This window comes from Chanodichthys erythropterus, chromosome 12 (assembly GCF_024489055.1).
Source record: "Chanodichthys erythropterus isolate Z2021 chromosome 12, ASM2448905v1, whole genome shotgun sequence".
In the NCBI taxonomy this organism is placed as follows: Eukaryota; Metazoa; Chordata; class Actinopteri; order Cypriniformes; family Xenocyprididae; genus Chanodichthys; species Chanodichthys erythropterus.
In genome coordinates, this window is record NC_090232.1 from 47,919,426 (window position 1) to 47,934,345 (window position 14,920).

The following is a 14,920-nucleotide window of genomic DNA, read 5'->3' on the forward strand; positions in this document are numbered from 1 at the left end:
TTCAACACAGCAGAATTTTGTAGTCTCTTACCATCTTGTTCAGTAACTTGCAAGGCTACAGCAACTGGTAAAGGCACAGTCACAGGGTTACATGGGGGTTCAGACTGAGAGTCACGCATAAACCTTTTAAGCATGTTAATGTGGCACACTCTAGTTTTACGCCGCCTATCTGGGGTGCTGACAACATAGTCTGTTTCACTGAGTTTCTCCCTCACAGAGTAGGGACCTGTAAACCTAGCATGGAGGGCTGAACCAGGTTCCGGAAGAAGTACAAGAACTTCGTCGTTCGGCTGAAAACTACGAGAAACGCTTCTTTTGTCGTAGCGTTTTTTCATTTTAGACTGGGTTGTAACCAAATGTTCCCTAGCCAGATCACGAGCTCTGTGCAACCGTTCTCGAAATGAACTTACATAATCAAGGACAGTTATAGGCATTGCATTTTTAGCTAGCAGTTGTTCACTCAACACTTTAAGCGGGCCCCGCACCGTGTGACCAAAGACAAGATCTGCGGGACTGAACCCAAGGGATTCTTGCTCTGCTTCCCTGACGGCAAACATCAAGAATGGTAAACTCTCTGCCCAGTCTTTACCACTAGCAAGACAGTAAGTACGTAACATCATCTTGAGTGTTTGATGGAACCTTTCCACAGCACCTTGCGATTGTGCGTGGTATGCACTCGACAGTTCATGTCTAATTCCAAACTGAGTTAGAGTCTGTGTGAACAGTTTTGAAGTAAAATTTGTACCCTGGTCAGTTTGTATGACCTTTGGCAATCCAAAAACAGTACAAAACTTGATCAGTTCACGGACAATGATGTGGGCTTTTATAGAGCGCAGAGGAATCGCTTCCGGGAAACGTGTAGAAGTACACATTATGGACAGAATGTATTCGTGACCAGATTTTGATTTAGGCAAAGGGCCCACGCAGTCCAACAACAGGCGCTCAAAGGGTTCGTGCATAACAGGGATAGGCCGCAACGGAGCAATAGGAAGTTTTTGGTTCGGTTTTCCAGCTATTTGACAAGCAGCACACAAGCGGCAGAACTTAGACACAGCAGACTTCAGCCCTGGCCAGAAAAAGTAGCGGGACACTCGTTTGAACGTCTTGGTAACTCCCAAGTGTCCTGAAAGTACATGTTCATGAGCGATTTTCAGTACAGGCTCCCTATACTGTTGAGGCAGAACGATTTGCTGAATTTCATTAAGGGAAGAACGAGCAAGGGGTCTCCACCTCCGCATTAAAACTTCCCCTTCCCAAAAATACCTTACTTTATCATGAGGTTCTCTTTTGAAATTTGCAACAGTCCCAATAAGGGTTGCTAAAGAGGGGTCTGTTCTCTGAGCAATAGCCAATTGTTCCCTGCCCACTTCTAAAATAGGCTTTAGTTCAGGTACAAAAGCCACTTCGCAGGTTCCTGTAACTTCAGCCTTCTCTGGAGTTACGTCATGCTTATTTGAGTCAACTAAGAAACTCTCAGAGAGATCAAGTACATCTCCCAGCCTTCTACTTTGGGCCCGCGTGACTGCGCATGAAGGAAAGACAGCAGGAAAATTTTCCGCAAGCGACGAATTATCATTTTGAGCCGGTTCACTAATTACCAGTGGTCTAGGAAAAACATCTCCACCCGCAAGATCATTCCCTAGGATAACATCTACCCCATCAACGGGTAGATGTGAGCAAACTCCAAGTGTAGCAGGGCCTGTGACCAAATCTGACGTGAGATACAAGTCATGTAATGGCAAACTAAGACAGCCCATGCCAATCCCTCGCACTAGGATATTGGAGCCAGAGTATACGCTTGAAGCTGGTAACGATTTTTCACAAATAAGCGACTGGACTGATCCAGTGTCTCTTAAAATCTTCACCGGCTTACCCACTGCGTCAGGTGAATGAGACACTGCACCATCCAGTAAAAACGGCTGATACGCACTCGTAACAGTCTCTGTACCACAATTAGTATTACCGCCAGTGTGCACCAACGCTGCACTTTTAGGATGTGAAGCAGTAGTTTTCTGTTTCCAAGCCCGGCACTCAGAAATTATGTGATTTGGGTCCAGGCAGAAAAAGCAAGCCCTCTTGACATTCTTTTTATGGGGCGAATTTAGTTGTGTGCTAGGTTTAGTGTGTGGCAAGACAGATCTCACATCCTGGTCCGTATTAATGCTAGTCGAGAACATTGCATTACGTCGTGGTGTAACGAATACGTTCCGGTGCGTTAACGTAAATTCATCCGCTAAAACGGCCGCGTCAACGATAGAAGTCACCTTCTGTTCGTTTAAGTGAATTACCACATTCTCAGGTACACTACTCTTGAACTCCTCAAGTAAAATCAGCTCCTGAAGTTGTTCAAAAGTAGTGATCCGATTAGAAAGACACCACTTCTCAAACAGAGTGCGCTTTTCTCGGGCGAACTCAACGTAAGTCTGTTTGGCAGTTTTGGCATGTGAGCGGAACTTTTGTCTGTACGCCTCCGGTACTAATTCATACGCTCTAAGTACCGCAGCCTTCACAATGTCATAATCAAGTGATTGTTCTAGCGGCAAAGCGGAAGAAACTTCCTGGGCTTTCCCAGAAAGGCTGCACTGTAATAACAATGCCCACACATCTTTAGGCCAACGCAACTTCAAGGCTATGCGCTCGAATGTAACAAAATAAGCATCCACTTCGCTTTCCCTAAATGGTGGAACAAGTTTCAGATACCTGCTAAAATCAAAATTTGCATTGGCTTCGGCCTCATGCGAATCTTGAGGTGTCGCAGAATGGGTATACGACGGAGAGCTAGCAGAAATACTTCGTGAACGAGGCAAAGGTACAGGTTTACCTTTCGGTTCGGGCACCTTACGTTCCAACTGACGCAATCGAATATCACGATCAGTTTCTGCCTCTATAACACGCAGTTTAACGAGCATTGTCTGATGTTCTTGTTTCTTAATCATGTAATCAAGCTCTTTCATCTTAAACGCTAACAATGGGTCACCAGAAGGCTCTACCACAGGGACACTAGGAGGGCCATCATCTGACACCGCTCGCTCTGCTACGTCAGGCGAAACCTCCTCCCTGGCAGAGGATTCTGGCAAAATTCCCATCTCTTCAAGTTTTTCACGAAGCACTTGCTTGATAACATGTTTTACTGCGTCTGCAGGAACAGTAATATTGAAAAAGTTAGCAATCAACAATAAATCCTTTTTCCTACAACGCTCAAAGACCTCTGTGGTAGGAGAGAGAGTGAATGCAACTAAATCAAACTCCATCTTAATACCACAGTTCCCTCTACCACAACAAAAAAAAACAAACTGCCAAACAGTTTAGAAAAAGTAGACTTACCGGCGAATATGAGTGTCTCGTTATTAGTAACGGGAACGGACGAGCCCCCAATTGTTACGTTCCCCTTCTAGTCTAGGAGTTAGAAGGGAAGGCAACAAAAGAAAATAAGATAACTTATTAGAAAAGGTAACGCAAGGATGAAAAAAAAAAGAAAACGTGGAGGACACACTTCAGCCCTCAGTCTCAGAGGGAAAACACAACACCACTTTAAGGGAAAGTCTAAATGTTTATTTCCTTATACCAAAAAGAGCTTGCCAGAAGGAGAACATGAGGGAATAAATTCTCAGGAGAGAGTATACCTAAAACAACAAACAAAACTGGAGCTAACTAAGGTTTAGAGAATCTACTTACCCTACTCAAAAACAAAGATGAAAAAACAACAACACAAACTTCCCTGAGCTCCCTCTTTAAACAATAAACAGGAGAAAACAATTGTACACAAAAAAAAAGGCACTCTCTCCCTACGATTCCCAGATAACCCAATAATGATTGAGTTAAATGATACAATACCTTCTAGTTACCCACACATGGATTAACCCGAAAGCAGGCTAAAGAATGATGCTAGCACACAGAAAAAGTATAGGCCCACACCTAACTCAAAACTGTTAACCCTCAGTCACACACAGTACACTCAGGCAAACAATTTCAGTTTCCACTCTGAGGCTGGGGAGAAGTGTTCCTCAGCGCAGGATCTTCAGAATGCACCATATATACAGCTCTGCTCAGACTCAGGCATGCTCACAACGAGTTGCAGCTGGTGGCAATTAACCTGAGTACGAGAGTGAGGGAGAGAAACAGGGCACAACACAGCACAGGACACACACACAGGGATATGACAGTTACACACCAAAACACTCTGGGACGTAACAACTTCAAAAACAAAGCCGGCTGCAATGAATTTCTGTGCAAAACAGCTTTTACTACAAACACTTCCACACAAGAACATTGTTATCACACAAGACCATTTTGATAGGAAACAAAAAATATTTAAAGTAGATAAAATTAGAATAAATAAAATGGAAATGTCTACATACTACATACTATTACTACTGTAAACTTTGCAAATAGGACATCAGCCCCTTCAAGTCAATGAACAATAACAAAGTGGGCTGCAATGAATGTCTGTGCAAAACAGCTTTTAGTGAAAAATTTCAATACAAGAACAGTATCACAAAAGAACTCACGAAGAGTACTCACGTGAAGGATGCGTGCACAACTAATAACTAATATCATCACGCTATAAAGGGTTGGCCTGCGCTGGGTGTGCCCCTCCCCCTATAACTGTTCTGTCTCGCGGAGGAGCTCATTTGTGTGCATCTGTGTGAAACACGCATAGGAAAAAAGAACGGCTCCCCTCCAGCCGCGACTCGGCTCCCATCGTTCATGTTTATGAGCCGTTCAAAAGAATCGGTTCATTCGCGAACTTCACAACTCTACTTTAAACACCATCAGGCCATCACATGATGATTATATCACCATCAAATTATATTGTGACCAGATCCTATTTTCTCTGACCATAACAAATGTGCTTTACCTTTTATCCTTAATTATTCTCTGGCTCTTCTAACTTTGTAAAGAGTCAAGAGCCCAACTAAAGCAAACGCTGACCTCTTTCATGGTGACTTGAAATGAAACATTCATAAAACATTAATTAACACCTTTTTTCTCTCTTTCCTTCAATGATTCTGCTTATTATCATCAGGTGTCTCCACTAATTGTAAATCATCACTCAATCATCAATCAATTATCTCATTAACTTTAACACTGCTTCAATGTTCATTTTTAACACCCGACAAGATGGACTCATGTGTGGCCAGAACAGTATCTTCTGATGGAATTCAGATAGTGACTACGCCACCCTGGGCTTTACACCCAAGGGAAATAGTGAAAAAAAGGACACAAGGTTGGTGTTGCAATGAAAAGAGAGACGTGTTGTCCAATTTAACTCAAACTTTTATTCATATAAATTCAAAAAAAAAAAAAAAAACACTTCAAAAACCATCATAAAATTATACGTTTATTATAACAATCTTAAAATTCAGAGATAAAAGAACATTTCTCTGAACATATGCAGAGGGCCTGCTCACAATGAAAAAGAAAAAAACAAAATTGGACCTTCCCCACCAAAATATATATTCAACAAACAAATTAGTTACCAAAATAACTACAAGGCTGAAGCTTACCTTAGGGGTGGCAAACTAGCAAAAAGAAAGCGTGCTCTCAACCACATGTGCACAAAGCAAAACAATAGGAAGAGGTGCTCACAACCTGGTGCTCCAAACTCACAAACATGCACTTCACCCAGGTGACTAGCCTCCCCCTCAGCACACTCAGCCTTGGCTCATCTAAAAAAAAAAAAGAAGAAAAATTAGGGGGTCCAGTACAATGCCAATTAATCATTCATTCAGCATAAGAGAAAAAAAAGAATATACAAGAAATACTGGGTTGACGATGGAATTCAGCGTCCTACCTCACTCCGGGAATACGCCCGAGATTACATAAACATCACAGAGGTAAAGGACGCGAAACCAACACAACATATAAGTGGCCCAATGCCAACTTATCAAACCCGGGTCTCAACACAAATAACAAAAATAATAAAATAAAATAAAATAAACCAAGCTCAGAAAAACAGCAGCACGACCAGCTATTCACCACATGACCTGCGGGAGGCTGCAAAACAAAACATAGAATCAATAAGAATTCATTCGAACAAAGAAAAAAAACAATCCACAAACATAGTCAATGCGATAGTTGTCCTACCTACGAGCTTTCGTGGAGTGCTCGACGCAACTCACAGGGGATTAAACAGGCACCGCTACAGCACGGCTTCAAAGAAAAAAAGAAAAAAAAAGAAAAACTATAAACACTAAATCAAGAGCTAAAAAAGGCAGAACGTCAGCCACCTACCTGAGCTACTGCGACGCTGAAAACCGGAAGGAGGTGGGCATGACAACAACTGTATAGTGCTTCCTACTCGCATATTTAAAGGCGCCTGCCCTCAGTACTCCAATTAAGGGGAACAAAGGAAAACGCCCCATACTGCTACAGATGGAATGTTTAAAAATGTGTTTAAAATTAAATGTTGTAAAATGTGAAAAATAATTCAGCGTTTGTGTGTAAAATATATTATATATATATATCTCATTATAGTCAATGATTGTATGCTGTCAAAGAACAATTTTGTCCCCTTTTTGAACAGTCAATTTTTGTACTGTTAAATAAAGGTACAAAATTACACTTGTTAGTTCTACATACTATTCCCATTTCACCTTACTTGGTTTGTTCAAGGCAATCGGTCTGCATGCTTTTTTTAAGTAAGGTTTACTTATTGGATTTTACAGTGTAGTTGTGCGGAATTCGATGGCGTAATCAGGAACAGAATGTCTCCCCAGATGCAGCACAGCAAGCAGACGTGAAGGCTCGCATCTAAAAACAGATTGATCGGAAACCTTGATCATCTCTTCCTTGAAAGCAATTGAACTCTGGCAACAGGCAGCCTCCGATTCCCTGACGGCCGTAACCCAGTCCTGCGTCCTTCCAGACTGTAGAGAGATGACAAAAGCGACCTTGGCACAGTCCGCACCATAAGAAGAAGGCTGAAGGGAGAAAACAACCTCACACTGGGTTAGAAATGCTCTGCATTGGGTGGGCTCACCTGAATAACGGTTCGGAGGTTCCACTGGAAGTCGGTGGATTAGGCTGATCTCGGTGAAGATACTGAAGGCAACAATTCAAGGAGAGCGCTTGCTCGTAATTTCCTGCCATTTGACAGCAGAACAAATGGATGCCAAATTTGCCGGGTCCATTTGGTCAGATGATTCTGTTGTGTGAAGCAGATGAGCCAGAAGTGAAAGAGCGGATTAAACAGAATGTATTCACAGTTCTGATAAAGTTCAACACATGCAGACTGCCAAGCGTCATCCTCTTAGACGCTTGCAGCTGGTTCACAGACAGAAATCAAAGGGAAGCAAATCTGGTGATGGCTCGCAGTGCTCAGTAGCTCGGTCCCAAACCTGGAAGTGCCACAGGTTGTAGATGGTATGCTCAATGCCTGCCAGCTGGCAGAAACCAGGCTTGAAGTACAGAGGGCTCAGAAGGTCAGTATCAAGATGGCTACTGAGACTAAGACTGAGATAAAAATACAAACAAACGTCAAGGAAATCTGGATGTGAGCAGAGAGATAACGCTACAATACGGTAATTAATCATCTGACAAAGAAGCGAGAAAACAGCAGGAAGAAATAGCAAAGAAAATCAGAGTACAAGAGAAACAGGTGTGAAGGCAACTCAGCTGTTTGTCATTACAATCAGCGCTCGCGCTGAGTCTAAGTGGCAATGAAGACAGAGGGACAAGAGGAAATAAGGAGAAAATCAAACCCAGCTCATGACAGTAATACTGTCGGAATACAGCTTTACATTGTTAAATGAAAGCAAGAAAGAAACAGCAATTGTAATTCATATGCAAACATAATGATTAAAAATTTTGACCGCAAAATTGTTTTACTTTTACATTTGTTGCTTGTGCAAATGTGGCAACACTTCAATAGTTAACTACATTAGTTAAAATGAACTAATAATGAACTGCACTTAAAGAACATTTATTAATCTTTGTTAAAGGGTTAGTTCACCCAAAAATGAAAATTATCCCATGATTTACTCACCCTCAAGCCATCCTATGTGTATGTTGGCAGATCAGTAATACTACAACTGTACTTGGTATACTCAGTTGTCATGTATCAAAAGCCTTGCTTAAAAGGACTACTTGATAAGTGTTAACACTATGAAGTGCTGTATAGTTACACTGTTAGACCTTGCCGGGCTTTTACAGTAAAATACTGGCAACACTGTTGCCAGTAATTTACTATTGATTGTACAGTTATTTACTGTAATTTACAGTATGTTACTGTAAAGATACCATGCACTAAATTAAAACTTGTATTACCTCATTTTATTAGCAGAAACCAACTGCCTCAAATTATCAGAGTTCCATTTAAATTTGCAAATTAATTTTTATTATATGCTAATAATATGAGCATATTATTACTATGAACTCATTTCTTTAGTGTTTCATAAAAACATTTTAAATAAAAAAAAAATAAAGCAAGGTCTAACAGTGTACTGCAGTGTATCATTTTGGTAAGCACATTTGTTTCACAGTAGTGTCTGTTATGCGTCCACACTTGACCGTGAGTACAACATAGTTACAGAGGTGGAGATTCCAGGGGTCAGAAAGTAAAAGTCCTGCCATATTTTTATTCCACCCACTGAAGCATTAATGAGATAATTAGGTTATAAATTGAGAGATGATTGAGCATTATTGAAGACACCTGATGATAACAAGCAGAATCACCAAAGGAGAAAATCACAATTTTTAAGTTACCATCATCGAGGTCAGGGTTTGTTTTAGTTGAGCTCTTGACCCTTGACTTTTTAATATTAGATTTTGTTTGGGCAGTTTTAACTGCATTAAAACCAAACAGACAAGCAAAGTTAAAAGATAATCAGGTGTTGTTGGTTAAGTTTTTACATTTTGATCTGAATCACTGAACTCATTTAGAGCTCAATCTCTGAGTTAGATTTACATTATTGATTACAGCAGCACTGTGATTCTGCAGAAGATCAGCTTATACGATACAGAATTTTTCTTAAAAAAAGTTGTCCTTATCACAAAAAAAAAAAAAAAAAATTCTTTTAGGCACACACAGACATCAAGTATCAGCCTGTGAATCTCAACAACGGTGACAAGCAACATATTCTGATCAACAGATCAACTCTGAACATTAGAAAACAAGCTACTAAAAAGTCACAGAAAAACAGCAACATTTTAATAGTGAGAATAAAGGAAATTACTAAGACAATTTAGCTTATAATTTATTCATACAGCAATGCATGATGGGAGCCATGGATGAATTTTGATTGGTGGCTCCCAGAATGCATTGCAACATGCTTTATGATGGCCACCACTGTTGAGATTCACAGGATGATTCTTGATGTCTGTGTGTTTAAATGAGCTCTGCTTTTTTTTTTTTTTAAATCAGAACTCTTAAAAAAATGTATTGTAAAAGCTGATCTTGTGCTGTAGAATCACAGTTCTGCTGTAATCAATAATGTAAAACTAACTCAGAGATTGGGCTCTAAATGAGTTCAGTGACTCAGGTCAAATAATGTTTATGTAAAAACATAACCAACAACACCTGATTATCTTTTAACTTTGCTTGTCTGTTTGGTTTTAATGCAGTTATAACTGCCCAAACAAAATCTAATATTAAAAAGTCAAGGATCAAGAGCTCAACTAAAACAAACCCTGACCTCGATGATGGTGTCTTAAAAATTGTGATTTTCTCCTTTGGTGATTCTGCTTGTTATCATCAGGTGTCTTCAATAATGCTCAATCATCACTCAATTAATCACTTATTTATCTCATTAACTTTAACACTGTTTCAGTGGGTGGAATAAAAAATATGGCAGGACTTTTACTTTCTGACCCCTGGAATCTCCACCTCTGCATAGTTACCATGTACATGCCATTAGTAAGTACAGTAGTAGCCATATTATACAGACACTATAAGTAAGTGCCTGTTATTACCCAACACTTGTCCGTGTATGTACCATTGGAAAGTAACAGTGTTTCTTATTAGTTTCCATGTACATAAATGTCAGGTAAGTACCTTGTGTTACCACTCTTTTACTTGTACTTTCCTGGTACATATATAGTAATTATGTTTTAAATACATGTACTGTAAAATAAAGTGCTACCCATTTATTAATACATTTTTAAAATTTTGTTAAAATTAGTTAATATGTTGAACTGTTGAATTAATATTTTGAACTGTGAACTAACATGAACAAACGAACAGCTGGATTTTCATTAACTAACACTAACAAAGATTAGTAAATACAGTAACAAATGTATTGGTCATGGTTAGTTCAAGTTAGTTAGTTAATACATTAACTAATGTTTAACTAATGATTGTTTAACTAAGTTAATGTTTGACTAAGTGTTACTGTAAATGTTAATGTGGGCAGTGTAAAATATGATATTTAATATCATATAAATTTACTTTGATTTTTTTTTTTTTTTTTTTGTCTCGTTAGGTTTCTAATAAAGAGACAGAAAGAATTGCCTTCACAATGAATAAGAAGTTTAATGTGGGTCTGCTTCAACCTGCTGCAGTCACAATATATGGATATTACTCACCAGGTGAGCCATCATCACACGTAGACACACACACACACACACACACACACACACACACACACACACACACACACACACACACACACACACACACACACACACACACACACACACACACACACACACAGGTTTGTTTTGCTTATCTTAGTGAGGACATTCCATAGGTGTAATGGTTTTTATACTGTACAAACTGTACATTATCTCCCCCTACACTAGCCCTACCCCTAAAACTACCCATCACAGAAAACATTCTGCATTTTACATTTTTAATAAAACATTGTTTAGTATGTTTTTAAAGCTATTTTATATATAAGGACTCATGAAATGCCCTCATGTTTACGTCGTAATACCAGTGTAATACCCATGATGTCATTATACAAATTTGTGTCCTCACAAATGAACATGAACACAGACATTTATACTGAAGCTCTCAAATTAACATGTTAATTTAGTACCATTACAGTTTTTTCCAATTGCTAACACACAATTTTTCAAACTAGTCTGGTTTTATCAAAACACTTAACACAATTCACAAAACCACACACCCAAACTGTAAAATACCTCATATATCCTGCAAAATGAAGCACTGCAACCGAAACTACACAGAGCATTATCAAAATCAAACTTTTGCATGAAATGGCACACACTTCATTCATATTACCAGATTTTTGCCTAACCACCTACACACTGTTGGGCATAATGAAAAGCACCCCCATCTTTAGTATGCTTTGCCATAATACTAAAATATGTATCAGATTGTTCACATGCACAGAAATATTTGCAGATACACACACATGCTGTTGCAACATTTTTTATTTTTTTTCCTTCACTACAGTAAACAAGTCAGTACAACATAAGCACAGCAGATATATTTACATGGGACTGAACAAAAATATTCTTACAAAAAAAGTAAACTGAAAAAGAAAATTTCTGAAAAAAAATATATTACAGTAAAAAAAAAAAAAAAAAAAAAAAAAAAAAGGCAAGAAAAATAATTAGGCAGCATCTTGCCGCACAGCCGGGTCTGGCCACAACGCCTCGTCAACATCACAGGCAATATCTTCCCTTGCCAGACATCGAGGGAAGAAGCGCCTTGAGTGCCTTATCCATCCCTGAATTGCACCCACATCAATCTCATCACATGCCTCTTCCATGGCCTGCACAAGAGGCATGCGCACAAAGGGCTGCCGGTCGTATACCTTCCACCGCCATGCCGAAAAGAATTCTTCTGTGGGGTTCAGAAATGGTGAGTATGGTGGGAGGTATTGCACGAGAAATGTTGGGTGGTCAGCAAACCAGTTTTGGACTGGGGCTGCACGATGAAAGCTCACGTTGTCCCATACTACAACGTACCGGTTTCTTTGATGGTCTGCATCATTCATACGCTCTGGTGGTATGAGAATGTTGTGAAGTCTGTCCAGAAATGTGAGAATATGGGCTGTGTTGTATGGTCCAAGTTTGGCATGACGGTGGAGGACACCATGCATATTGGAGATGGCAGCGCACATTGTGATGTTCCCACCACGTTGGCCAGGAACATCTATAATGGCTCTGTGGCCAATGAGGTTTCTCCCTCTTCTTCTGGTCTTTGCTAGGTTGAACCCAGCCTCATCTATAAAGATGAACTCATGTGGGATTGCATGAGCATCCATTTCCAGTACTCCCTGAAAACAAAGAACAAAAATCACTCAATATGGTGTTATCCAGTACACTGGGAAACAATGTTGTGTGTAGTGTACTGCAGTCAATATAGTACTTACATCCACATATGCTCGTCTGAACTCTTTGTTTCTTTGAGAGTTTCTCTCAAACGGCACCTTATAAAGTTGTTTCATTCTGATTTGGTTTCGCTTGAGAATGCGAGCCAATGTGGACAGACTAACTCGTTGAATGTTGTTGAATAAGGTGTTGTCTTGGATGATGTGGCTTTGAATTTCTCGTAATCTGATTTCATTATTTTCCAAAACCAAGTTTACAATGGCAGCTTCCTGTACCCCGGTGAACATTTGGCCCCTTCCTCCACCATGGTGTCGTCTCTCAGTCCTTTAGAAAAAATAAAATAAAAATATATATAGGGCTTGGACAATGCAGCCTAAATATTTTCCCCCACAGTAGAGTACATTGTACAGGAAACTTGTACAGTTCATGAATGGCTGATGTCATACACTAAGTAAACAGGTGTCACCCAACTGATACACTATGACATGGGGTATACTACATGTGTACTACATGAAATTTTGGTTACATACCTGTTCTCCAGTCTAAAGGTCCGGATGACAGAGGCGACAGTAAAACGGCTCAAGTTTGGCTGCACTCTCTGTCCAGCCTCATGCATTGTCAACCCATGGTTGATGACATGATCTACTAAGGTTGCTCTGATTTCATTTGAAAGTGTTTGTCTTCTTTGGCCATGAACTCCTCTACCTGCTCTACCCCTACCTCTCACTCTTCCTCCCCCTCTTATTCTCAACCTCCCTCTTCCTCTTCCTCTTCCTCTTCGTCTTCCATTGTTGTTGTAAAAAAAAAGGTTCTCACCTGTGGTCTTTTCATAGTGCTTACATCCTGATTGAAGTGTTAACAATTAACCACTGAGGTGTTTGGCCAGGTGGCACATGTAATTGGCCAATTAGCTCATGTAGTGTCATTTTGAATGGCAGTGTTTTGAAATGGAAAACATGTGACTTTATGTCAGATTGTTGTGTCTTATGCAGAGAACTGTATTTAGTGAATTTAAAAAGTGCTATTTTGAAATGCAAAATGTGTGTAAAACAGAAAAGGTGTTTAGACTTTTGGAGACTTGAGAAGAAGTTTTGCTCTCTGTGTGTCAGTTTAAATAATTGTGCTGTGCATGTCATTTTAGTGTGTTAGCAATTGGAAAAAACTGTAATATTAAAAACAACGCATTCAAAAAAAATAAACACATTTAGTCATGCACATGTGTTATGTAATGTGATTTTTTGTACCATGGCTCAATTCAAGCTTGAATGTTGCTAATATTAGCATTGGGGGAGGGAAATCACAAAGAAATTATTGATTCCTCTTTCAATTTTAAACGATTGTTGTGTAGTCACATACATTAATAGAGATCACATTAAATACACGTCTCTTTACTTAAGCATTACATGCAAAAGCAGACTTTTTTCTGATGATGATAAGCAGAATCATTGAAGAAACATCAAGAGAAAAAGTGAGAGACAACAACTACAACTGACTTCCAGCCATTAAACATTATTAGACTTATTATTAACCAGTTTGATTTGATTTCTGTTAATTCTCAATAAGAACTTTTGTTGATGTATGACAGATGTTTAGATGTTAATGTTTTTTTGTTTTTTGTTTTTTTTATGATTTATTTATACATTTTAAGCATTACAGAAACTTACAAAAAAAAATAATAATGAAAAATAACAAAAACAGGGGATAATACACAATAAAACATTACAGTAAGAAGATACACCAAGGATTCTTTTCCCCTCGAAAAAAAACCAAAAACAACAACAACAACAAAAAAAAAAAAAAAAAAAAAAAAAACGTAGTCATGCATACAGTAAGTACAGCAGTGTAGTGGCCAGGCAATATAAGTTTAGTATCAACATCTAGACTGGTAATAGATGCGGGGGGGAGAAAAGGGGATCACACACAAAGTGCAGGGTCAAGCTGGAGAGTTTTAATATGTTCACGAAGGGGCTGCCAAAGCTTAATGAAAATGGTGCTAGGTCGGTGAAGAGAATACCTAATTTTCTCTAGTTTCATAAAATAAAGAACATCTCTTATCCAGCGAGTGTAAGATGGAGGTAGAGGGCTTTTCCAATTTAATAGAATTAAATGCCTAGCTAAAAGAGTCAGAAAGGCTACAAAATCTGAAAAGTGAGAAGGCAAAGAATGGCCAGGCAGGATAACCCCAAATAAAGCTGTGACTGGGCAGGGCAAGACCAGGGCTGCGTTTCCCAAAAGCATCGTAAGCTTAAGTTGATCGTAGCTACGATCAACTTAAGCTTACGATGCTTTTGGGAAACGCAGCCCTGAACATGTGAATTAAAGTGGCTGAACCAGAATGACACCTGTCACATTCCGAGTCAATAGACGGGTTAATGCGTGCTAACCTGGTCTTAGACCAGTGGGCTCTATGAACCACCTTGCACTGTATGAGCCTGTGACGTGCACAGAGAGATGAGGAGTAAACCCTGTTTAGGACTGCCCTTCATGTCTCCTCGGTAATCTCAGTACCGATGTCCTGGGACCAGACAAAACGTAAATTATCAGAGGAAAATTGCAAATGAAAAATTATATTCACTAATTTACAAATTGACCCTTTAGTACAAGGATCCACACCCAGAATGGTGTCCAAATCTGAAGGGGGAGGCGCATTTGGAAAGTTAACCATTTTTTTCCTTAC

General features: G+C 39.4%; 1 protein-coding gene across 1 annotated transcript in view; it reads left to right on the forward strand.

The window, feature by feature from the left end:
* Nucleotides 1–14,920, forward strand: part of LOC137031494 (complement C3-like) — a 162,281-nt gene that overhangs the window by 138,810 nt on the left and 8,551 nt on the right. The window contains exon 36 of the mRNA XM_067402480.1: nucleotides 10,422–10,527. Within this exon, the coding sequence (XP_067258581.1) occupies nucleotides 10,422–10,527 (106 nt within the window). The remainder of the gene's footprint in view (nucleotides 1–10,421; nucleotides 10,528–14,920) is intronic.